This window comes from Bos grunniens, chromosome 11, assembly GCF_055505025.1.
Source record: "Bos grunniens cultivar Pamir isolate PY7600 chromosome 11, Bosgru_T2T1.0, whole genome shotgun sequence".
Lineage (NCBI taxonomy): Eukaryota > Metazoa > Chordata > Mammalia > Artiodactyla > Bovidae > Bos > Bos grunniens.
The window spans coordinates 36,937,709-36,962,685 of record NC_141175.1 but is presented as its reverse complement, the minus strand read 5'-3'; the positions used below and the strand labels follow the sequence as shown (position 1 = coordinate 36,962,685).

At 44.2% G+C, this 24,977-nt stretch overlaps 1 protein-coding gene and 1 long non-coding RNA gene across 3 annotated transcripts in view; one reads left to right on the top strand and one right to left on the bottom strand.

The window, feature by feature from the left end:
• The first annotated feature begins 158 nt into the window (after positions 1-158).
• LOC147362935 (uncharacterized) lies at positions 159-2,787 on the top strand. Its single transcript, XR_015136615.1, has 2 exons — positions 159-324; positions 1,305-2,787. It is a non-coding gene; the product is annotated as an uncharacterized LOC147362935 (long non-coding RNA).
• Positions 2,788-23,382: 20,595 nt separating this feature from the next.
• WDR43 (WD repeat domain 43) overlaps positions 23,383-24,977 on the bottom strand; it is a 39,041-nt gene continuing 37,446 nt past the window's right edge. For both annotated transcript variants that reach the window (XR_015136613.1, XM_086326141.1), the window contains one exon: positions 23,383-24,966. Coding sequence is in view for 1 of the 2 variants with exons in the window: in XM_086326141.1 (XP_086182267.1) it covers positions 24,775-24,966 (192 nt within the window). In the remaining variant the exon portion in view is untranslated. The remainder of the gene's footprint in view (positions 24,967-24,977) is intronic.

Sequence of the window (24,977 nt, the reverse complement as noted above, 5' to 3'; positions counted from 1 at the left end):
GCCAAGGAGGACCAGGCAGTGAGTACCAGGAACAAGATCCCCTGTGGCAGACACTGGCTCTAAGCCCACAGGCCTGCTGGGCCTCAGGGGGAGACCTTCACCATGGCCCCTCAGGAGGCAAGCTGGTCAATGGAACAGAACTTCTGATCTCCTTCCAGCAGAGGCCCCAGGAAGGAAGCACATCCTCAAAACCAGGACCAATGGCTGCAAGAAGTGGGGAGAGACTTAACTCCGCTTTGCACTGGATCCACGAAGAAAGGTTGGAAGGCACGAAGAAACTGGCATGAAGATGGGAAACAGATGGGGAAGCTGAGACCCAGCATGGTAAGCCCTCGCCCATGTCCCACATCTAGGAGACAAGAGGAGGCCAGCCTCTGTGCCCCTTCACTCCACCAGGGGTTGGGGGGAGGGGGTGGCTGTATTTCCTCCCAAACTCATCCTCACATCACAGTAAGAGTCAGAGGTTCTGAAATACAGGTCCGATGGTTGCTCCCCCAGCTGGACACCTCTCATGGCTCCCAGTGTCCTTGGGGTAAAGGCCACACTCAACACCACGGCCAACAAGCCCCTCCAACCTGGTCCCGGCTCTCTCCTTTCTGCTCCTCACTGACTTTCGTATCTAATTTTATCTTCTTTCTTAAAGAAGCCCCCAAGTTATTTAAGCATCAATCCCCACAGATGCAGGCAGATGCTCTAGAGAGACTTGCTAGCCAGGGCAGAGGGTCTGGAGGAATCCAAGCGGGTGGGAGCTTGCAGGGAAGGTGTGGAGGGAGGAGAGACCAGATCACAGGGCCTCCAAAGCCACCTTCAAGTGCGAGTGCTCACAGGCCCCAGATGCGTGGCTCTTAGGCCTCTTAAGTCATAGCTCTACCCCCAGCCCCACCACACACACACACACACACACACGTGTGTGTGTTTGTCTGCCTGGTGAATCCTTATCCATCTTTCAAGACACACACACACACACACACAAACACACACACACATGTACTTGTCTGCCTGGTGAATCCCTACCCATCTTTTGTCTGCTTATTGAATCCCTACCCAACTTTCAGGACACACACATACACACATACACACATACACATGTACTTGTCTGCCTGGTGAATTCCTACCCATCTTTCAAGACACAGGTTGTGATGAGTTGATCTGAATCTCCTAAAATTTCGTATGTTTTAGTACTGGCCTCCAAGAACTTAGAATGAAACTGTATTTGAGATGTAATTAACTAAATTAAGGGGTGGACCCCCGAATCAACATGACTTGTGTCCTTATAAAAAGCGGGACTTTGGACACACACACAGGGAGACTACCATGTGAAGACTAGAGTGATGCTGCCACAACCAAGCAACTACCACGAACGAACCGGGAGAGCAGCCTGGAACTTCCTTCCCCAGCACCTTCAGTGGCAACGGGCCCTGCCAACAGCTGATTTTGGACTTCTAGCTTCCAGCGCTGGGGACAGGACATTACTGCTGTTCCGAAACACCCAGTGTGTGGTGCTTTGTTACGGCATGCCCAGGAGACTAACATGGAGCGCAAACATCCTCTCCAAAGGGAAGCCTCCCCTGTGCTCCCTGCAAAAGTCTGAGAGCAGCACATCTCTGCTTCCCTCCCCTCACTTTATGCTGTGCTCCCTCCCCCCAACCCTTTTCTGTGCTCCCTCCCCGCAACTCTGCTCTGTGCTCCCTCCCCTCCACCCTGCTTTGTCCTCCCTCCCCCAACCCTGCTTTGTGCCCCTTCCCCCCAACCCTGCTCTGTGCTCCTTCCCCCCACCCTGCTCTGTGCTCCCTCCCCCAACCCTGCTCTGTGCCCCTTCCCCCCAACCCTGCTCTGTGCTCCTTCCCCCCAACCCTGTTCTGTGCTCCCTCCCCCCAACTCTGCCCTGTGCTCCCTCCCCCCGCACCACCCTGCTCTGTGCTCCCCTCCCCCCAACTCTGCTCTGTGCTCCCTCCCCCCAACTCTGCTCTGTGCCCATCAGCAGATGGAGGCCCACCTCTCTGGGCTATATCAACAGGCCCTCTTGCCTTCTGGTTCCCTCGGGTTTAGCTAATGGAGGCGAGAGAAGAGGGGCCAAGGTTTGGCTTCCCCCACTTCCTCCACACAGTCCTGCTGTTCACATGAAAGTCCTGGCTCCTGCCAGGTAGCCTCTTTGTCTTGGAGGACTTACAACTATTCCTTTCATGTCCATGAGTGATGGAGGTTCCCAGTGTGACCAGCAAGCTGCTGTACCACCCTGCAGTTTTTCCATATCCTGCCTGCACCTGCATAAACCCTCTTGACACTTTGCTCCGATCACCCAACTCGAGGATGCTTCTGTCTCCAACCAGTCCCCATGTTCCTATCATCGCACTCTTTGCTGAGCTTGATGAATCCATGTCTGTGTCCCTCCACCTTCTGCAAGCTCCCTGAAAACAAAGGTTATGAGTGATTATTTACAAACACTCAGCTCAGGGCACAAGGCCCAGACTACCCAGAAAGCACTGAATAAACACTTGACATGAATGAATTAAATGGACTAACCGACCATGCAGGATCACAAGCCAGGAGAAGGGCTCTTGAAAATACCAGAGAAGTCGTCCCCACCACATCCACAGAGGACAGCCCTTGTCTACCCAGAAAGCAGCTCAAGATAGCAGAAACTTACACTCTGTAATTTCCCATGCTGATGAATTTTCTCAATGGAAGATGATTACACGTTGACCCTATTCCCTCAATAACAATGTCACTGAGGTCCTCCTGGTCCTTGTTGATTTGTAAAATAAATTAGACTGCCTCTGTCCAGCAGTGCCCAGACTATATGTTCCATTGTAAAGTATTAGATTCCCTGGTTTACATATACAAAGAGGCTTCTCTATACACAGCTGGGCTCTCAGCAGGGACTTCACTGAGGGTGCAAGTGCCCACTATCTTCCTTACTCTTGGCTTCTGCTCATGCTGTTCCCTCCACCTGGAAGGCCCTTCCCACACCTCTACATACACAGACCACCCCTGGTCACCCTTCTTTGGGGATCCCTCCCTGACTCTCCAGGGCCTCCTCTGCTTCTTTAATCATGTTGTGGCTCCACACAGCACACCGAGCTGTAATTGTCCACCTGTACCTGCCACGCGGGAGACCCAGGTTCGATCCCGGGTTGAGAAGACTCCCCTGGAGAAGAGCATGGCAACCCACTCAGTGTTCTTGCCTGGAGAATCCCATGGACAGAGGAGCCTGGTGGGCTACAGTCCATAGGGTCGCAAGAGTTGGACACAACTGAGTGACTAACACTTTCACTTTTCACTTTCCCTTTACCTGGGCGTGCACTCAGATACATACACACACACACAAACACACACTCCCACACACAGTAGGCTGTGAGCTCCTTGACAGCACAGTTCAGGTCTTAAGATTCCCTAGAAACAGCACCAGCCAGAGTGCACAGCAGACACTCAAAATACACGGTGGGAGTGACAGTGTGGAGGGGAGGGGATGGTTAGGGGGATGGAGTTCCCTTTCCCTGCAGTGTTAACAGCTTTTCCCAGGAGCAGGCATGGGGACTGTTATCTCCAGGCTACAGACCACTCTGGGCACCACATTTTGGGTGGCAGATGGGGGGAGGGGATTCTACCCCTTGGTTGGCACTGCCTTTTTAAAAACTAACACTGTCCTAGCCACTCAGAAAGGTTAGGTCACATGGACCACTTGGGACAAGGCCCCCCTGGGGACCCCATGGAGGAGAATGCCTAGGCTCAATTTGCAAAATGAATTAAACTGCTTCTTTCTTTTTAAGCCTCCACCAAGCAGGGTCCAGTAGAAAATGGAACTTCCATCTCCATTCACTGGCAATGAGACAAGGCTTGGCAGTGTGAGGCGGTAACCTGCTTTTACTGGGATGGTGTGAGTGGGATCCAGTGGGAAACTGAACATCAATCCCTACTTGGGTCTGTGGGCTTCACCTAAACAGGGTAACTGCTTGCAAAGAAAGGGCAAATATGATCTAGAGTCTCCCAACATAACACTCAACACCCAATGTCCAGGATAAAACTGAAAATTACTCATCATACCTACAAGGAAAATCTCAACTTAAATGAGAAAAGACAATCAATGAAGGAACAAGATGATATGGATATTGGGATTGTCTAACAAGGATTTTTAGCAGCATCAATTGCTTTGATGAGCAATTATAAACATGCTTAAAACACATTAAAAAATAGAAAGTCTCAGCCAAGAAATATAAGATATAAAGAAGAGCCATCTAGAAATTTAGAGCTGAAAAATACAACTGAAATAAACAACACAATGTAAATATGACTGGCAGAGGAAATAATCAGTAAAATTAAAGATAGAGTAACAGAAATTATCCAATATAAACAACAGAGAAAAAATAAACTGAAAGGAAATGAACAGAGTTTCAGGGACCTGGGGGATTACACCAAAGATGTAACATTTGTACTGTTGGCTGAAGAAGAAAAAGTGTGGGGCTGAAAGAATACTCAAAGAAATAATGGCTGAAAACTTCTCAAATTTAGTGAAAGACATTAATCTAGAGATTCAAGAAGTTGATCCAATTCCAAACAAAATAAACCCAAAAAAATCTGCTTCAAAACATACCACAGTCATGGAGTGGGTTGTCATGCCCTCCTCCAGGGGATCTTCCCCACCCCAAGCATGGAATCTACATTTCTTACATCTCCTGCATTGGCAGGTGGGTTCTTTACCACTAGTGCCACCTGGGAAGCCCCGTCATTGCCATATCCAATGTCAAAAAAAAAAAAAGAGAGAGAGAGTGAGATTATAGGTAAATATAAGAAATTAAAACTCTTGACAAGAAACAAAATGAAAGAGCATATTTGAGGCATTTTAGGCTGCTGCTGGGGCTTCCCATGTGGCGCTAGTGGTAAAGAACACACTTGCCAATGCAGGAGATTTAAGAGATGCAGGTTCGATCCCTGGGTTGGGAAGATCCCCTGGAGGAGGGCATGGCAACCCACTCCAGTATTCTTGCTTGGAGAATCCCATGGACAGAGGAGCCTGGCGGACTACAGTCCATAAGGTCGCAAAAAAGTTGGACAGTATTGAAGTGACTTAGCACACACAGGCTACAGCTAAATGCTGGCTAGTGTGCTTGTAAAGGTCTTAATTGTTTAAGGCATTTTGAGGAGAGTTTTCTATCATTTGACATGGACAGAATCCTAACTGATAAGGCAACTGGCTTACTGAGACTTCCTATCCAAAGACACTCATGCTGAGGAGAATGTAATGACTAAATAGAAAACCTCAGCCAACCCTTCTCACTGGGGCAAGACCTATTAACCCACATGAACACATATCATATTCCTATTGTGGACCTGTGTGGCATGGACAGGCTAATCAAAGGACCTTTCCCCAACACATAAGAGTTGCCACCGGACAAGAGAGGCAAGTAGGTAAGACCAGACTTGACCTTTCTGGGCCAAAGACTGGGGGCAGGTGCTGCTCTGAAGAAAATGCTCAGTCTGTGTTCAGATCTACTCCTCCTCACCACACTGTGCAAGGATATTAGCCAAGCACAGCCTATCTAGACCCACTCCTGTGTTCTTGCCTGGAGAATCCCAGGGACAGCAGAGCCTGGTGGGCTGCCATCTAATGGGGTCGCATAGAGTCGGACACGACTAAAGTGACTTAGCAGCAGCAGCAGCCTATCTAGAGGAATGAAAACATGACCGTGAGGAGCTCTAGACCACATTACATAAGCAACACAGAAGACATAGGAAAAAAGACCTCAGAGAGGAATGTGAGGGCTCCACTGAGCCACTGATGGGATGCATGTGTGTGTTAGTTGCTCAGTCGTGTCCGACTCTGTGTGACCCCATGGACTGTAGTCCACCAGCCTCCTCTGTCCATGGAATTCTCCAGGCAAGAACACTGGAGTGGGTAGACATTCCCTTCTCCAGACTGAAGGGATAACAATCCACAGTGGATTGGGCTCAGCTCCATGACTCCAGGGGCTGGGACACTACTTATGGACAGGAAGGTGAGCTTCCTAACAAGCTCACAAATGGATCCCGCAGGAGGCAGTGAAGTCTCTAACCTTAGGCCTGTGTGAGGAGAACGCAGACAGCCCTCTTCCAGGCTCTCCCAGCCAGCCTCCCATTCCCCAATCCATTAGCTGTGAGTGTAACTGAACTGACACCGTCTTGGGTCCATTCAGTTCCTCCTGTCCTTCCACTGACCCTTCCCAAGACTGCACTGAGCAGTAAATTACTTCACTGTTGGCAGAAGTTTTGTAATTAATAGATAATGTTTAATAATCATTAGAACCAGGTGGACTCTACGCTCTGTTAGTCCCTAAACAATGATGAGGAACTTTGCTGATATTTTCCTAGCACCTACGAGACTAGTTACCTGTCATAAATCTTGATTAGAAATGTATGTCCAGTTTCCAGGCACCTACCCCCTACCTTAGGTTAACTATCAAATTGTGCAGCTTCCAGATAGTTGTCTGCCCAAATCTACCCTGTCAGTAAATTACCCTGTAATAAACTAATTCATTGATTATACAGAGCTGCCTGCCTCGTTTTTCCTCAGGATACCTTCTCAGTTCAATGGGCATTTTTCATTCTTTCCAACCTCCAACAACAACCTCACTAAGAAGACTTACGGCTCCGTGATTCTGGAATGTGGGGGAAATGGGCCACACAGTCCTCTTCATCTCAGCTAGGTCTTGTTTCCTTCCAGCTGTATTCTGAAATCATGCTATTGGCAAGACCTGCATTAGGACCAGTGGGAATCTCCATTCCAGCCATTCCCCAGTTTCTTTTATGGAACAAATGTGAGTGCAAAAAAAAAAAAAATTCTGGTAAAGAATGTCTAGGAAACATGAACTTAGATAATGCTGCAATAGTTTCTTTAAATATACCACATCTCAGGGCATTTTCACATGTTCTATGAGTTGTAATGTTCCAATAAAGGGATAGAGTATGAGAAAGCCCTATATGGATTCCCGTTATGGGCTTCCCTGGTGGCTCAGACAGTGAAGAACCCACCTGCATTGCAGGAGACCCAGGTTTGATACCTGGGTCAGAAAGATCCCTTGGAGAAGGAAATGGCAAACCACTCCAGTACTCTTGCCTGGAAAATCCCATGGGTAGAGGAGGCTGGTGAGCCACAGTCCATGGAGACAAAAGAGTCAGACACCACTTAGCAACTGAACCGCCTTGGGAAATTCCTGAGGATCCAGTGGTAGAGTCAGCACTTTCACTGCTATGGCAGTCAACGTTCGATTCCAGGTCGGGGAACTAAGCTGCCTCAAGCCGAGCAGCGAGGTCAAAAAACAAAACAGAGTAGAGTATGAACCAATTTCCAAATGTATACAACCATAGACCCGTTTGTTCATGAACTACTTCTCAGGACCACAGTCTTAAGGAGCGTAAGTTACAAAACAATGCTCTGATCTGTCTCAAAGCTTCCAAAGCAACCAGCCCACAACTTAAGCCCAACTGACTAACAGATTTATAAATCAAACCATATTCTACCCCTTGGGCCCATCAAGACACATCAGATCTCAACAAAGTTGTCCAGATCGGTCAGGGTGTGGCTCTCCCCCTCCATCTAGTACCAGAACGTCCTTACTTCTCTACAGAGAAGTTTTCAGAAGCAGATGAGGATGAAAACCCCTTCCCATGCAAAAATACCTCAGAGAAGACATGCCAGCAGCCTCAGGAGTGAGGAGAGAGAGGGAGGAGGCCTTCCCATCGCCAGAAAGTTCCGTCAAGCATCTCCCCTGCGCCCTCCACCACCACCAGTCTTTGCTGGCAAAACTATCAGCTGCCACAAATGCAAGCTTTTTGAGCAATTCAGCCTTATCTGGAGTATGACAGATTCCCCAAGCCTCCCACGCAGCACCTGAGGAGCCAGGCTTCAGGGAAGTTTTCAGAGGCAGGAAGGCTGGGTCCTTGTTCTGTTGCCTTCAGGTCTGCTGATCTGCAGCCTCGAACCATAAGCCGGGGCTCCCTGGGAGGGAGAGATGAGGAAGAGACATACACATCTTCTCTGCAGAGGCAAGCTGGGGCCAGCAAGAAGGAGAGCCAGAAGGAGAGCCCGATGGTCTCTGGGCACTGGCTCTGTTTGACGAGGATGGGAAAAAAGACTCTTTTTCTCACTGTTCCCCTGGGTGACCGTTACCATGGATATAAATCAAATTTTGGTGCCTGTCATTGCCAGTTGAATATTAAGAGTGGACTCTCCCTGAGCCACCGTCACAAAAAGATACATACACATGGGAGATGGTGACTGATGGCGAGCTCAGGTCTGCTGCCTGAGTGACGCCTGCTCCAGGGAGCCCACCCTGGTTTCCAGCATAACACACATGCACTCACAGGCCCACACAGTATACCCTCCTGTCAGGGGGAAGTAACTGGACATAGATGGATACTGATTAACTCCCTTTACCCTTCATTAGGGCTTTCCTGGTAGCTCAGCTGGTAAAGAATCTGCCTGCAATGCAGGAGACCCCAGTTCAATTCCTGGGTCGGGAAGATCCCCTGGAGAAGCGATAGGCCATCCACTCCAGTATTCTTGGACTTCCCTGGTGGCTCAGATGGTAAAGAATCTGCCTGCAATGTGGGAGACCTGGGTTCAATCCCTGGGTTGGGAAGATCCCCTGGAGGAGGGCATGGCAAATCACTCCAGTATTCTTAACCTGGAGAATTCCATGAACAGAGGAGCCTGCTGGGGTACAGTCCAGGGGGTCACAGAGAGTCAGACACAACTGAGCAACTAAGCACAGCACAACAGCATCCCTCATTAAGATTCAGGACACACAGAACTCAAAAGGACACTCTCCCAGAATGCCCCAAGAAAATATCCAAAAATAAGCCGCTGAGAGAGGGCTTTGTAAGTCTCATTTAATCATCAGAGCTGCAGTTTATTATGTGCTTCCCAGGTGGCACTAGTGGTAAAGAACTCGCCTGCCAATTCAGAAGACATAAGAAACGCGGGTTCAGTCCCTAGGTCAGGAAGATCACCTGGAGAAGCGAATGGTAACCCACTCCAGTATTCTTGCCTGGAGAATCCCCATGGACAGAGGAGCCTAGTGGGCTACAGTCCATGGGGTGGCAAAGGGTCAGATTGGACCGAAGCAACTTAGCATGCACTGTTTATTATTGGCCAGTCTAAGCAGTTTATAAATATTAGCTCCTTTATCCTCACAATAACATTTGGAGGTAGACTCTCTTATTATCCTCACTTTATGGATGAGGAAACAGGCTCAGGGAGGTCACCCAGCAAACAGGGGTAGGGCCAGGATGAAAGCTCAGCTTGTCTTCTTCCATAGCAGTTCTACTGTAGCATCAATTTCTGGGGTCCAGACCCAGTCCTGTTCCTGTTATCTTATGCAAATCCCATTTTCTCATTTCTAAAATGAGAATACAAATATTCTCCCTGTTTATGACCAAAGTGAAAGTGAAGTCGCTCAGTCATGTCCGACTCTTTGCCACCCCATGGACTGTAGCCTACTAGGCTCCCCCATCCATTTGATTTCCAGGCAAGAATACTGGAGTGGGTTGCCATTTCCTTCTCCAGGAGATCTTCCCAACCCAGAGATTGAACCCAGGTCTCCCACATTGTAGGCAGATCCTTTACCCTCTGAGGCACCAGGGAAGTCACTGTTTATGTCCAAGGATTGCTATAAGAACAATGTCAAAGATAATCCAAGTTTAGGAAAGAGAAAAAGAAAGGATATTAACATTCAGTGATCACCTACTATGTACAGAGCAGTTTCATTTTTTTACTTACAGTGGCTAATCTCTAGTTCTACAAGAAAGACAAGGAACCTAAGGGGAGAGCCACTGTCAAGGACCTCACAGTTGGGAAGCCCAAGAGTCTGGATTCCAACAGAGGTCGATCTGGTTCCAAAATCTTTGGTTTTTATGTTTTATTGCTTGTTTTTGCACATCGAGATGCCATGAGTACAAGAAGAACCCATTAGCACTAATAACCCAGATCTCCTTGGTACTCCAATCTTTTAATCTCTGCCTTACAGGTGTGGGCATGTCCTGCCACACTGGCCACAGAAAGGTTAAAGCCTCTGACCTCCCACCTGGGAAGGTGGTCATCATGGGCCAAGACACCCTGCCTCCAAGTCACCTGAGGTACCCCCTGACAGGCAGTGACAGACCCAATACTTTCACCTATGAATGGCACTAAACCAGAACTGAAGGTCACATGGCCAATCTCAACCCCCAGAGGCAGCCTGCAGACTTTGAGAAGTCCCCGAAGCCCAGCTAGAACCCTTCTAAAACCATCTGTGCAGAGAATGTCCTGACGGTTTGTCATAAAATATAGATGGACATTTGTCATTCTTGCCTCCGATAGTGATGGCACGTTCCTCCAGTGAGATCAAGGAGCAAATATCCTGCATTCCTCTCATGTTGATATTCCTGGAGCTCTTGGGGCTGATGGAGGCAGGGTGAACCTGAGGGGAATTGAGGGGGTGGGAGGAGGGGGAAAGAGTGCCTCTGGAATGCTAACTGGACCACAGTCATGGAAGCAATGGCTCTTTAAAATTTATGTATTAATCTTTGGCTGCACTGGGTCTTCAGTGCTACGCTCAGGCTTTCTCTAGTTGCGGTGCACGCGCTTCTCTTTGTGATTGTGACTCTTGCTGCCCAGCACCTATTCTAGGTGTGCAGGCTCAGTAGTTGCGTTGTACGAGCTCGGTTGCTCCCGGTGCGTGGGATCTTCCCGGATCCCACATGTAGGTGGATCCCTAACCATTGGACCCCCAGGGATGTCCAGCAATGGCTCTTTAAGGACTAAGTGGGTGACACAGAAGAGTGTATCCCCCAGAAGCACACCCAGCACACACACTTTTCTTAGGGTATGTGGTTGGAGGAGAAGGACAAAGGTATGAAGAATCAAGATGGCCTCCCCTCCACCAAAGAGACGCACAGAGGAAAAGCGACCGACTCGGGGAGGGGAGGGAAGGGAAAGACAGAGAGACACGGAGAAAATATCCATGACAGCTGAGCACATCTGACTGTGGAAACCAAGGGGTCATGGATAGAGTTTCCAGTGTTCTGGAAAAACATAACAACTAAAGTGTCTTTAAAAAGAGAGACTTTAGCTGGAAAAATATATGAAGATAAAGGGAATAAATACACTGAGGGCTGGAGAAGGTGACTTTGTACTTGACACTCTGCTGGCTCTATGATCTGGAGCTGGTTTTGCAATACCTCTGAGGTTTTTTACTGAACACCTGTGTGGTTTTGGTCACTGGACACATTACAAATTTTATTTCATTTCGTCTTCACAGTCAGCCTCTGAGTCACACTTATCTTCATTTTGTGGATGAGGAAATTGCCAAAGTTTGCAGCTAGAGTCTGGGTTCTCACGACTCTAACCTCAAAGCTTTTGCTATGCTCACTCCCTGCTGACCGGTGGCCACTTCTGATCTGGCTAGTAGAGGGCGTTTTCTGAAAAGAGCTACAGAACTTTAATTTGTACCTTCTTCTTTTTTAGCAGGCTGGCTTATTTGGTTTATTTCTTTTTAACTTTAAAAGGTCCAAATTAATAAACAGTCCAGACTTGAACAAAATTCTTGAAATCTGACAATCCATAAAAAAAATTCGGTCTTTGCCCACTCAAACAGTGCATTTGATGACAAACCCTTTTGAGGCCTAAAAATATGCTAAATCTGTAATATTTTTATTTGAGGGGGGAGGTTATATAAAATTCCTTCTCTTTCAAAATTTTACATTTGCAGACTTGCAGAATTTTATATACATATACATGTACACACAGTTTTCTTTTACATGTGAAATTTCTCAAATCCAGAGTCTTACAAATGTGTCTGAAATGTAGGAGGCTCTCCTATAAAACTCATGAGTTGTCATAATATGGAAAAAAATAGTTGCCATTTCTCCTGTGTTCCTGGGGACCAGGCAGCCGTTATAAACCATCGTCACAGTGGATAGTATAGTCTTAGTTTCATACTTATAGATACATATGCACATAGAAAAGTCTGGAAAGATATATGCTAAAACATTATTTATGCTTACTTCGGGATAGAGGAGATTATGGATGATTTTTAGTTCAATGGGCATTTCAAGGATTTTCTGCTATGAACATAGATTATTTATATGCATTTTTAAATTATTATAATGAAGATTATGTAGCCACATAATAAAGATCAATAATCAAAAGTTAAATGAGACTTCTCTTTATGACGTAAGAGAATAACATAGGCCAGATTTACTCTCCCACAATAAACAATTAGAAAACCAGACAAAACAAAACATATGAAACACTTGTTCAGACAATGGACAACAGGTAGCACAGTGAGTCCTAAAGAAAGGAAACAGATGAAGTTAGGCTGGTAGGAGTCCTTACTTTCTTCCTGGAGGCACCCTCCAGACCACACAGCAGGGACAGAGAACACCAAGCCAGTGTGTCGAGGAGACAGAGATGGGGGTTCAGAGAAGCTGAGATACCTGGAAGTTTGGAAGTTGAAGGACTGAGTTCTGATGGAGAGAAGTAGGGAGAAAAACAGCTTAAAAAAAAAAAAAAAAACACCTTCCCAGGAGTGCCCTTGAGTCTTTACTGAATACAAGATGCTCACATGTAGAATGAAACTCCAGGTTAAAGAGCTACCAAGAAACACTGAGCTGAACTGCTCCCAGAAATTACACAGCGCTTAAGTTTTAACTAACCAGGAAGGAGAGAGTCCTTGTTGATGATAACTCAGGGCATTCACTAGGGAATTCAGTAGGACCATGTGATGAATATCTCAAACCCCAGAGCCATCACTAAAAAAATAAAACAGAGAAGTAGAGCAAATTAGCGAGTAGTGAAGATAAAGTGGAATTTTTAAAATATTCACCCAAAAGTCACAAAAAGAGGAGAAAAGAAGGAACAAAGAACAGAGGAGACAAATAGAAAACAATTTAGCAAAGTGGTACACTTAATCCCAATCATACTGATGACTACATTAAATGTAAACAGTCTAAACATTCAAAAAAAGGAAAAGAGAGTCAGACTGGGTAAAAGCCAGATGTAAGTACATGCTGCTGACAAAATGAAAATGAAAGTTGCTCAGTTGTGTTTGACTCTTTGCGACCCCATGAACTATACAGTCCACAGAGTTCTCCAGACCAGAATACTAGAGTGGGTGGCCTTTCCCTTCTCCAGGGGATCTTCCCAACCCAGGGATCGAACCCAGGCCTTCCGCATTACAGGCAGATTCTTTACCAGCTGAGCCACCAGGGAAGCCCAAGAATATTGGAGTGGGTAGCCTATCCCAGAGTGGATCTTCCCGACCCAGGAATCAAACAGGGGTCTCCCGCATTGCAGGCAGATTCTTTACCAACTGAGCTACTAGGGAAGCCCATGCTGCTTACAAGAGATACACTTTAAAATTTAAAACAGAAGTTAAAAGTAAAAGGATGGAAAAAGATTTTTGTGCAAACAGTAAGCATAAAAAAACGGAAGTTGTTACATTAATATTAGATGAAGTAGACATTAGGATAAGAGCTATTACCAGGTATGAAGGACATTTCATGATGACAAAGAGGTCAATTCATCAAGAAGATACAGCAGTCTTAAATGTGTATGTAAGAAATAACAAAGCTTAATATACATACAGAGAAAAATGGAAGAATTGAAGAAAAACAGACAAATCCACGTTTATAGTTAATACTGCAATAGACTTCTTTGGATAATAAGAAAGTAGACACAGAAAGTAGAAAACCTGAACAACAGTATCAAACAATTTTTAAGGGGTATATACTTATTTAAATATTTATTTATTTGGCTGAACTGGGTCTTAGTTATGGCATGCTGGATCTTCACTGAGGCATGTGGGGTCTAGTTCCCTGGCCAGGGATCAAACCCAGACACCCTATATTGGGAGCGTAAAGTCTTAGCCACTGGGTCACCAGGGAAGCCCCTCAAACAATTTGACTGAATTGATATTTACAGAACAATCCAGGCTTCCCTGGTGGCTCAGTGGTAAAGAATCCACGTGCAATGCAGAAGATACACATTCAATCTCAAGGTCGGGAAGATCCCCTGGAGAAGAAAATGGCAATCCACTCCGATATTCTTGTCTGGGAAATCCATGGACAGAAGAGTCTGGTGGGCTACAGTCCGTGGGGTCACAAAAGAGTAGAACACGACTCAGCAACCAAACAACAAACGCAAACGTAGAACACTCCACCCAACAAGAGCAGATACACATTCTTTTCAAGTGAATAAGAAACATTCACCAAGATAGATCATATAACTGGGCCCTAAAACAAGTCTTAAGAAGAATTTAAAAATAATTTACAGAGAGGAATTTCTCTTACCACAACAGAATTAACTTAGAAATTAACAAAAAGACCTTTGGAAAGTCCCCAAGTATTTAGAAGTTAAAGATCACACTTTAAGTAATCCCTGAGTCAAAGGAGAACTCACAAATTGAGCCAATATTTTATAATAACTTCAAATGGAGTATAGTCTATAGAAATATTGAATCACTATGTCACACACATGAAACATATAATATTGTAAATCAACTATAGGTTTTAAAAAGGAGAGCTCTTAAGAGAAAAGAGAAATCAGAGAATGTTTTGTGTTGATTGAAAATGAAAACACAGCCTATCAAAATTTGTCGGATACAGCTAAAGGAGCACTGAGAGGGAAAGTTTAGCTCTCAGTGCTAAATAGGAAACAACAAAGTCTCCATCAACAGAAGGGATAAACAAATTGTAGCATATCCATAGTGAAATACCACTTGGCAATGAAAAGAACAAACCATAGATACATGCTACAACATCAATGAATCTCAAAACATTCAGTTGAGTATATTTCCTTGGAAGCTCAGCAAAGGAGACAAAGACAAAGAGAACAGACTGTGGATACGGTAGGGGGAGGACAGAGTGGGACGAAGTGAGAGAGCAGCGTGGAAACATATATGTTACTGTATGTAAAATAGATGACCAATGGGAATTTGTTGTATGACGCAGGGAGCTCGTCCTGGGGGGCTCTGCAACAACCTAGAGGGATGGGATGGGGTGGGAAGTTCAAGAGGGAGGGGACATATGTGTACCCATGACTGATTCATGTTCAGTTCAGTTCAGTCACTCAGTCGTGTCCGACTCTTTGCGACCCCATGAACCACAGCATGCCAGGCCTCCCTGTCCATTACCTTCTCCCGGAGTTTACCCAAACTCATGTCCGTTGAGTCGGTGATGCCATCCAACCATCTCATCCTCTGTCCTCCCCTTCTCCTCCTTCCTTCAATCTTTCCCAGCATCAGGGTCTTTTCCAATGAGTCAGCTCTTTGCATCAGGAGGCCAAAGTATTGGAGCTTCAACTTCAACATCAGTCCTTTCAATGAACACCCAGGACTGATCTCCTTTAGGATGTTAGTGTACAGCAGAAACCAACACAATATTGCTGCTATATCTGCTCAGTGTTATGTGGCAGCCTGTATGGGAGGGGAGTTTGGGGGAGAATGGATACATACATGTGTATGTCTGAGTCCATAAGAGTCCATGGCTCCAATATCTTGGCCACCTGATGTGAAAGCCAACTCACTGGAAAAGACCCTGATGCTGGAAAAGATTGAAGGCAGGAGGAGAAGGGGATGACAGGATGAGATGGTTGGATGGCATCACCAACCCGATGGACATGAGTTTGAGTAAGCTTCGGGAGTTGGTGATGGACAGGGAAGCCTGACGTACTGCAGTCCATGGGGTTGAAAAGAGTCAGACATGACTGAACAACAGCAGTGGCTGGGTCACCTTGCTCTGAAACTATCACAACATTATGAATCGGCTATACTCCAATACAAAGTAAAAGTTTTAAAAAAAGAAAAGAAAAAGAGTACATTTATTGATTTTATTTATATGAAGCTCTTTGAAAGATAGCTAGCTATTCCATAGTGTCAGAAGGCATATCAATGGTTGCCCCAGACTTGTTAGGAGGGGGCACATTTGGGTCAACTGGAAATAGGCACAAAGGAACCATTTGGGGTGATAGAGGTTTCCTATATCTGGATCAAGTCATGGTTATACAGGAGTAAACATTTGCTGAAACCTATTTACCTATACACTTAGAATGCTTTCATTGACTGTAAATTAGACCTTGATAAAGTTTTTTCAAAAAACTACTCTACTCATAGCGGGACAGTGTGTTACATCTTGCCTCCTGATGAGGTGCAATGTAAAATGCACAGCATCATCTTTGGTGTCTTCAAAACTACTAAAGCTAAATCTAATCAAGCCTTAAGATCCATGCTGTTCCATACCACAGCTACCAGCTACGTGTGGCTATTTAAATATAAATTAATGCATACAAATTAAATAAAATGTAAAATCCAGTTACTCAGCCACACCGGCAAATTTTAAGTGCTCAGTGACTACATGTGGCTAGTGACTACCATATTGGACATTGCAAAGGACATTTTCATCATCACAGAAAGTTCTGTTGGGTAATACTGAGATATAATATCCAGATTATAGAAAATACAGGGAAAGGGAAATGAATTAAACCCACAACAGTGAAACAAATCCAGCACATGTCTCATTCTATTAATACAAGACAATAAACCTGGTCTCTTCAATGTGTCACGTCAGAAAAAACTAAAGGGGGAAAGAGGAGGACTCAGTCTTAGAGTCTCAAGTAACCAAAGAAGATTTAATAGAGGATTCCCTGAAGGTCTAGTGTTAGGACTCTGCAGTTCCACTGTTGAGAGTATAGGTTCGATCCTTGGTCAGGGGACTAAGATTCCCACAAGCTAAGCAGCAAGGTCAAAAAAGAAAAGACTTAACAACCAAATCCAATGAGTGCTTTTGACTATCCTGGCTTGAGAAAAGCCGACTATAAAAGATATTTGGGCAATGATTGGGAAAAACTGAATATGAGCTTAAATATTAAAATATTTAAGTATTAAGATATTAAAGATATAAGATATTAAAAATCACTGTTTGATTCTTTTGGTGTAATATGGTATTGTGATAATGTTAGAGGTCATAATTTTTAGAAAATTTACACTAGAGTATTTAGGAGTAAAGTGTCATGACATCTCCAATTCACTTTCTAAAAGATCAGCCAAAATAAACACACACACAAATGTAGATGAAGTGAAATATTAACAACAGTTCAATCTAAGCAGTGTGCATAGAGATAATGATACTATTCTTTTAACTTCTGTGTATTGAAATTTTCATAATGTGGGAAAAGAAGTTAAGGGAAAAAAACTTTGCCTCCACACTGACATTGACAATGTAAAGTCCTGGTTTTCATGGACAAAGTCTACTGGGGAAATTAATGTAGTTGATGAACAGTATTGTGATTTTTCTCTGATTTTGCCTTATTCTTATTACTTCATTTTTGAAGGAAATGCAGGAAATATCAGTTCAAACTTCCTATGCTCTGGAACCGAAGAAGGCAATGGCACCCCACTCCAGTACTTTTGCCTGGAAAATCCCATGGATGGAGGAGCCTGAAGGGCTGCAGTCCATGGGGTCCCTGAGGGTCAGACACGACTGAGTGACTTCACTTTCACTTTTCACTTTCATGCATTGGAGAAGGAAATGGCAACCCATTCCAGTACTCTTGGCTTGAGAATCCTATGGACAGAGGAATCCATGGGGTCACAAAGAGTTGGACATAACTGAGCGACTAACTTTCTATACTCATGTTCTGGGATTCAGAGACTAAGAGCTGCTGCTGCTTCCCTGTCAGCTGAGCCCATTGTCAGACTGGTGTTTGGTAGTCCAGGATGGAGGTAGACCGGTTGCCTGCTCCATGGGAGCTGCCAAATCACTGTATCTGGGGGTACTGGCCCACAGCCGAGACATTCCATCTCCTCTGAATTGAATTCACTTTTGGTCCCTCTCATGATACATGCTGCTGGGCTATAGACATTCAAGGTTCTGTTTTGGGACCAGGACACCAGAAAAGAGAGCTGGAAGCACCTCAGAGCCTTTCTGGGCCAAGACCAGAGGTGGGGTTCAGAAAACACAAGCCCCACGAGCGTCATGGGAGTTTACACAAGAAGGGAAGCTTTTCCTCAAGATGCCTGGACTGCGATAAGAAATTTGCACAAAGCCAGGCTGACACCTAGTGGTTATTTTCTGCATTGACATCCTTCTAACGAGAAAGTGCTGTGTTAAGTCACTTCAGTCCTGTCTAACTCTGTGAGGCCCTTTGGACTATAGCCTGCCAGGCTCTGTCCATGGGATTCTCCAGGCAAGAATACTAGAGTGGGTTGCCATTTCCTCCTCCAGGGGATCTTCCGACCCAGAGATGGAGCCCATATCTCTTACAACTCCTGCATTGGATATAATGTAAAAATACGTTTCTTAAGTCTCCTGCATTAATGTAATGTAAAAATACATTAAATTTAATACATTAAAAATGTTTAACACATTTTTAAATACAAATGCATTATTAAAATACATTAAACTTTTTTAATGTATTAACATACATTTAATGTATTTTTAAAATCTGTTGTTTTACAAATAATGACATTCATTGAGTAAACTTTGGAACATATCAAAAAGCATAAAGAAGGAAAATAAAACGTTAAGAGAGAGAACCATTTGTAATGTTATATTGTATCTATATCTTTTAACTATTTTTCTTTTTTTTTAAATAAATATTCCTAGCATTTTACTTATTTAAGCCACTGTATGCCACACAGGATTTTAGTTTCCCGATCAGGGATCACACCTGTGCCCCCTGCACTGGCAAGCATGGAGTCTTAACCACCGGACCTCCATTTGTATTTTACAATGTATTTTAAAAATTTTAATGTATGAAATGCATTTATGTGTTTTAAAAATACATTAAAAAGGTTTAAGTTCACTTTCTTACCTGTGGAAAAGAGGAATTGTTCTTACTTTGTCTGAATTTTTTTTAAATGCCAGAGATAGAAAGGGATTTCCCTTGGAACATGTGCCCCTCCTCCTCTTCCATAAAGGAAAATGCCCAACAATTAATTGTTCCAAAACTCAGCCCTCTGCCAGGCGCTGTGCTCCAGTGTATGTGCTCACAGCATCCTTGCAACAAACCACATTGCCCTTACTCGCCTGTCACAGGCCAAAAAAAAAGAGAGGTTTATCGTCACCATGCTGCAGTGTAGACTCATCATCGGAGTTTCTGGTCTCAAATCCAGTGTCTCCACAACAGACTGATGGATTGTATTAGTTTGCTCTTTCATTTCTGGGATTTGATCCTTCCACAAAAATCACCAATTAAGAGATTTTGCCAGTTGAACTAGCATGTAAATGTACTTAATGATACAGAACTATACACTTAAAAATGGTTAAAATGGTATGTATATTTTACCATAACAAAAGAAAAAAAGTGAGGGGGAGCACAGACTCTGACAGGTTGGGAGAACTGACTCAGTGGAAAAGACTGATGCTGGGCAAGACTGAAGGCAAGAGAAGGGGACGACAGAGGATGAGATGGTTGGATGGCATCACCGACTCAATGAACATGAGTTTGAGCAAGCTCTGGGAGTTGGTGATGGACGGGGAAGCCTGGCGTGCCGCAGTCCACAAAGTGACAGAGTCGGACACAACTGAGTGACTGAACTGACTAACAATAGTGAGCTTGTTTCTTAGTTGTAACCAGGTTTTGTGGTACTCATGGTCCCTGAACCACTAGAATGCACCCTAACAGGCAGCCCTCAGTAGGTGCCTGAGGAGACCCCAACACCAACCTTCCACCCACAGTGACAGTCCTGTTTATTACAGGAAGGACCAGAGCAACACGCAGGGAAGAATTCTGACCCTTTCAGTACAGACGACACACGGGCCACTACCCTCAGCTATTAAGACCATCCAGTTCATTTTTCCATTCCAATTCCACGCTCTGGCGCAAAGACAGTCTTCCCATTACGAAACTGGTTTTTACTGCGTGACTCTTCTGTGCAGGTCACCACCCAATATGAGCACTGCTCCACTTGAGAGATGTAGTGTATTTCTATTAATAAATACACCATTTAAATATCAATTTCTCTTGGAAGCCTGGCCAATGTTCTGACTGTATGAAATTACAACAGCTCCATGGAGGACAAAATGAAGTTTCTGAACCTGTGAGGCTGTGGCCCGGTTTCGGACCATCACATCCACACAGGGCCCACTGAGGCAGCTGCCCAGTTGTCCCTGACCTCAGAGACTGCACTGCCAGGCAACCACGACCCTTCCCCTCTTTCAAACTAGAACAAAATATACAAGGCCAAAGGCAAGACTGTAACAAGATGTTTTCCTTCACATTTATTTCCATTAGGAAATCCCTTTTAAACTTCAGCCTCCAAGAAGTATAGTATCTCCTCGCCCTTTGAGCCATTATTACCTAGAAAGAATATGCCAGGCAATTTTCCAAGTGATGACTTTCAATTTGGGGATTTTTCATTTGACACTCCTCACCCCATAAAGTGCGATTTATAATCACCCTGGTCTTCTCAGAACTATTTTCATATTTAAAAATGACCCACACATACACATGAATATTCACTGTACTGCTGACAAGTACAATTTCACTTTCTCACACCAAGTCAGCCGCCCCGTACAGAAGAGAGGGCGCCACCCAGCCTACGCTTTCCTCCACACTGTTCCCTTTTGAATGATGCCTGCTAGTCCGTTTACAGTGCTGTGGTCTTTCCTTCTGCCTATCTTGTGATCCAGTGTACAACCTGGACACCAGGGCCGGTGCTGAGGGGCCACTGAACAACTCTGTACTAGATTAAGAGGAAAATATATTTTACGCCTGAGTTGCTTTCAAAGAAAGGGTCAACAAGCAGCCATAGGAAGGACATCCGAAAACCCTGGCAGGACCCACCAGGAATATCAATTACTGCTGAAAGAAACTATAGCTGGGGGATGTCATGAATTCAAAGAAAATGGAAGAGCAAGCCAATCTCGATTTCGCCCACCTCACCTTCACTCTTTGTGTCCCTTGGGGTTTCTCCTAACTATGATGCTCGGGTCCCTTCCTGTGCATTCACTCCCTGGAGAAGCTCACGTGGTCCTGTGGCTTTACTGACACTTATGAATCTGTCTCTCCACCCAAACTCATCCCCTCCTCCCCACCCCACGCCCCTTCCCACTGCCAAATCAGCTGGGAATGGATTTACATTCCCAACAGGTATCTGTAACTTAACATGTCCCAAATCCAGCTACTGATCTTCCTTCCCAAATCAACTCCACCCACAGCTTCATCCTGGTCTCCTCATAACAAGTCATACCTGACTCCTCTCTTTTCCTCACACCTCACCAAAATCCTATTAGTTCTAAACTAATCCTGAAACAACCAATCATCACCAACCCTAGCCTTAGTCCCCATCACCTCTCACTTACATTCTCCCTTTCTCATTCTTTTCCAGTCACACTGGTCTCCTCTCATGGTTTCAACACATCAGGACACATGCTGGCCTCTGCTCCTGCCATTTCCTCTGCCTTGAACACTCTTCCACTGACACCCACTTAGCTAACTTCCTCACCTCCTCCTAGTCTATGTTCAAATCTCATCTTCGCAATAAGCCCTACACTGATCATGTGTTTTAATTATGCAACTGTATTCCCCCATACCAACTCATGTCCTTACTCCTTTCCCTGGTGTCTCAGACGGTAAAGCGTCTTCCTGCAATGCGGGAGATCCAGGTTCAACCCCTAGGTCCTTACCTGGAAAATTTCATGGAATGAGGAGTCTTGTGGCTCCATGGGGTTCCACAATCCATGGGGTCACAGAGTCAGACACGACTGAGTGACTTCACTTTCACTCTTCCCCAGTCACAGTATCTTCTAATATACTGAATAGAATTACTTCCTCTGTATACCTTACACATCGTATGTTGTCTACTGCTTTTTAAAATATTTTATTTTTGGCTGCGCTTTGTTGCTGCTCGTGGGCTTTCTCTAGTTGCAGCAAGCAAGGGCTACTCTCTAGTTGCAGTGCATGGGCTTCTCATTGTAGCGGCTTCTCTTGCGGCAGAGCACAGGGTTCTAGAGCATGTAGGCTGCAGCAGTTGTGGCCCATGGGTCTAGTTGCCCCTTGACACGTGGAATCTTCCAGGAGCAGTGACTGAACCTGTGTTCGCTGCACCGGCAGGTGGATTCTTAACCACTGGACCACCAGGAAAGTCCCTGTACTTTTCTGATAGAATGTCAGCTCTGTATCATGTAACTGAATGACAATAAACAAGCAACTAAATAATCCCTGACAGAGTAGGCGATCAGTATGTTGTGATTAAATGTACATGCTGAGAATTCACTTCCACAAGAATTGTAACAGCCAGGCTTCCCTGGTGGCTCCGACAGTAAAGCTTCTGTCTACAATGCAAGACACCCAGGTTCAATCTCTGGGTTGGGAAGATCCCCTGGAGAAGGAAATGGCAGCCCACTCCAGTACTCTTGCCTGGAAAATCCCATGGACGGAGGAGCCTGGTAGGCTACTACTGTCAATGGGGTTGCAGAGTCGGACACGACTGAGTGACTTCACTTCTTCATGTGTGTAAATACATATAAAATATATACATATATATCAATGTACCCAAAATGATCTCACTACATAGATCCCATTTCCAACCCTCATAAGGGCTTCAAAAGTCCCAAACCTAGAGCCTCACATCTACTTTCATCAAATACACTCATCCATACCCAGAATTAATTTTTACAAATTAATCTCAAATATTGTCACCTATTTAGTTTTCTCACCAAAAACATTTAAACAAGAATCTAATCATAAGGACCTTCTATAAGGGCATGTAGGACATTCTATAACACAGCTTAAATTATGTGGACTTACTTAAATATCAAAATCATGAAACACACAAGGGAGGATATTCTGGACTAACAAAGCAATGACAACCAAATACAGTATGTGATCCTTGATTTGATCAAGGGCAGAGGGATAATTTTTCAAAATAAAAAAGCCAAGAAATATTAATCTCGGAAAAAAAAAAAAAAGACACCACCACATCCTCAAAACTCTTGACTGGATTAGGAGCGGAATACTCTCAAACTAGGAAACAGTCTTAGTAAGTTTGGGACTTAACTCTGGATTTGTCTAAAACAAGAAATAGTGAGCATCCACCACAGTTCTCTAGGTAGTCGGGCAGAGAGGAAATCTGACTCAGACCACTGAGCAGGGCCTGACGCATGACCACATGCACCCTTGACCATCACAGCAGCCTCTGTCTGCAGGAGCATGGCCCAGCCAGGTGGGACTGGATCAAGGAACCACCACTGGCTTCTGAAAGTTCTTGGTTTCTTCACTTTGATACAAATTCTAGATTATCCAAAAAGCCTTGAAAGCATGTGCCTATTAATGCTCGTGGAACAAGATCCTTTTTTAAAAAACCTTCACACCACAAGCCCAAACCTGTGGCTGTGTCCCCCTACATACACCACAAGACAAGCACTGGGTAAAGATGAATATTTATTCACTTTACAAAGAGAATGGTATTAAATTGCCATAAACAGCTCCATTTATAGACAAATATAACTATACATTACACCAGTAGCTGACTCTAACTTTCCCAAGATGCTTGTATGGCTCCAACTCTACTAGTTGAGCACGGAAATCTGCCACCGAAGTGAGAAGTCCCTCAGAGATAATGGTTTTATGTTTTACATATTCACAGGTGGGAAAAATAAACCCATCTCCCCAGCCCTTTCTTAAGAGCTGAGCTTCCATCTGCATGTTCCCTACAGAGCACTGAGCAAATACTGGCTCATTCTTTAAAAAAAAAAAATTACTGATAATTTGAAAAGGCTTTTGTAGCACACAAAATACTTCTTTATACATACATAAAAAATCTTGAGTCAGATTTAAGGTAAACATAGCCTAACACTGCCAAGAGTGGATGATGAAAAGGAACACATTAAATTACGGAATTATAAAAATATTTTCTTTGGAAAAAAATTCCAACAAGGTTATCATTAATATCTAAAACCAAAGAGAAAAAAATAAACAATTGTTCTTTGATCCATTAGTAGTTTAAATAAAAATGAAAACCTCTTCAAAAGCAGCTGTAACTGAATCTTTTAAAAAGTTGCGGGTAATGAGCACTTCTAAATCCATACACTGATGATTCTTTACAGGCAACCTGCAGTCAAGAAAAATCCTTAATATGGCTAATTCTTTACTTTTTAATCATCATGATTTCTGTGTATTTTAAAAAAATATTTCACATGACAGCTTGAAAAATAAGTGGTTGTTTTGGGGAAGCACTCCAAATATTCAATCTGATTCAAATCAGATTACCACAGTTGAGAAGCCAGGAAAACTGGTGATTTTATTTATTTATTTTTAATCACAATCATTTTTACTCGTTTTTAGTTTATCCCTTCATGTTTTATGAAAATGTACCAAACTGTTTCACTAGTGCTGCTTCGTATCAGGACGTGATGAAAGATACCAACCTGAGACAGGAGCTGACTCCTTCATTAAAGTCCAGTTCTTGAACCCTTACATGGGAAATGTCTTTTCATTTATGTCAATCCTTGGCATAACCAATCATACGAAGATATTATATTATAAAAATATACCATATATTGGACACTCATGTCAGTACATTGCAGAAAATGTGTCTATTTACTGTGTAAAGTTTATTAACATTTGAATGAAACTCTCTTATTTACACAGTTAGGTCTGGGGTGTTCAGGACAGCAAAGTGGCATAGGAACCACCATTAGGAATTTGGAAATGTGCAGCGGTCCTTGGCATCTGTCAGAGACAACCCTCCCCAGGAGAACTCGGCAGCAGTGGGTAAGGTGAGCCAGTTTACACAGTTCATTTGGCCTGTTCTTTTCTGTTCATTCTTCTTCACTTTCATTCTCAGGATCTAAATCAGAATCTCCATTTAATTCCTTTTCACTTGCCACATCTCTGTCCTCACCATTTTCTTCATCTTTGTCTTCATCATCCCCTTCTTCCTCTTCATTCTCTTCATCAACATCCTCATCTTTTTCACTTGCTTTCTCATCCTCATCTTCATCCCAATTATCCTGGTGGAAAT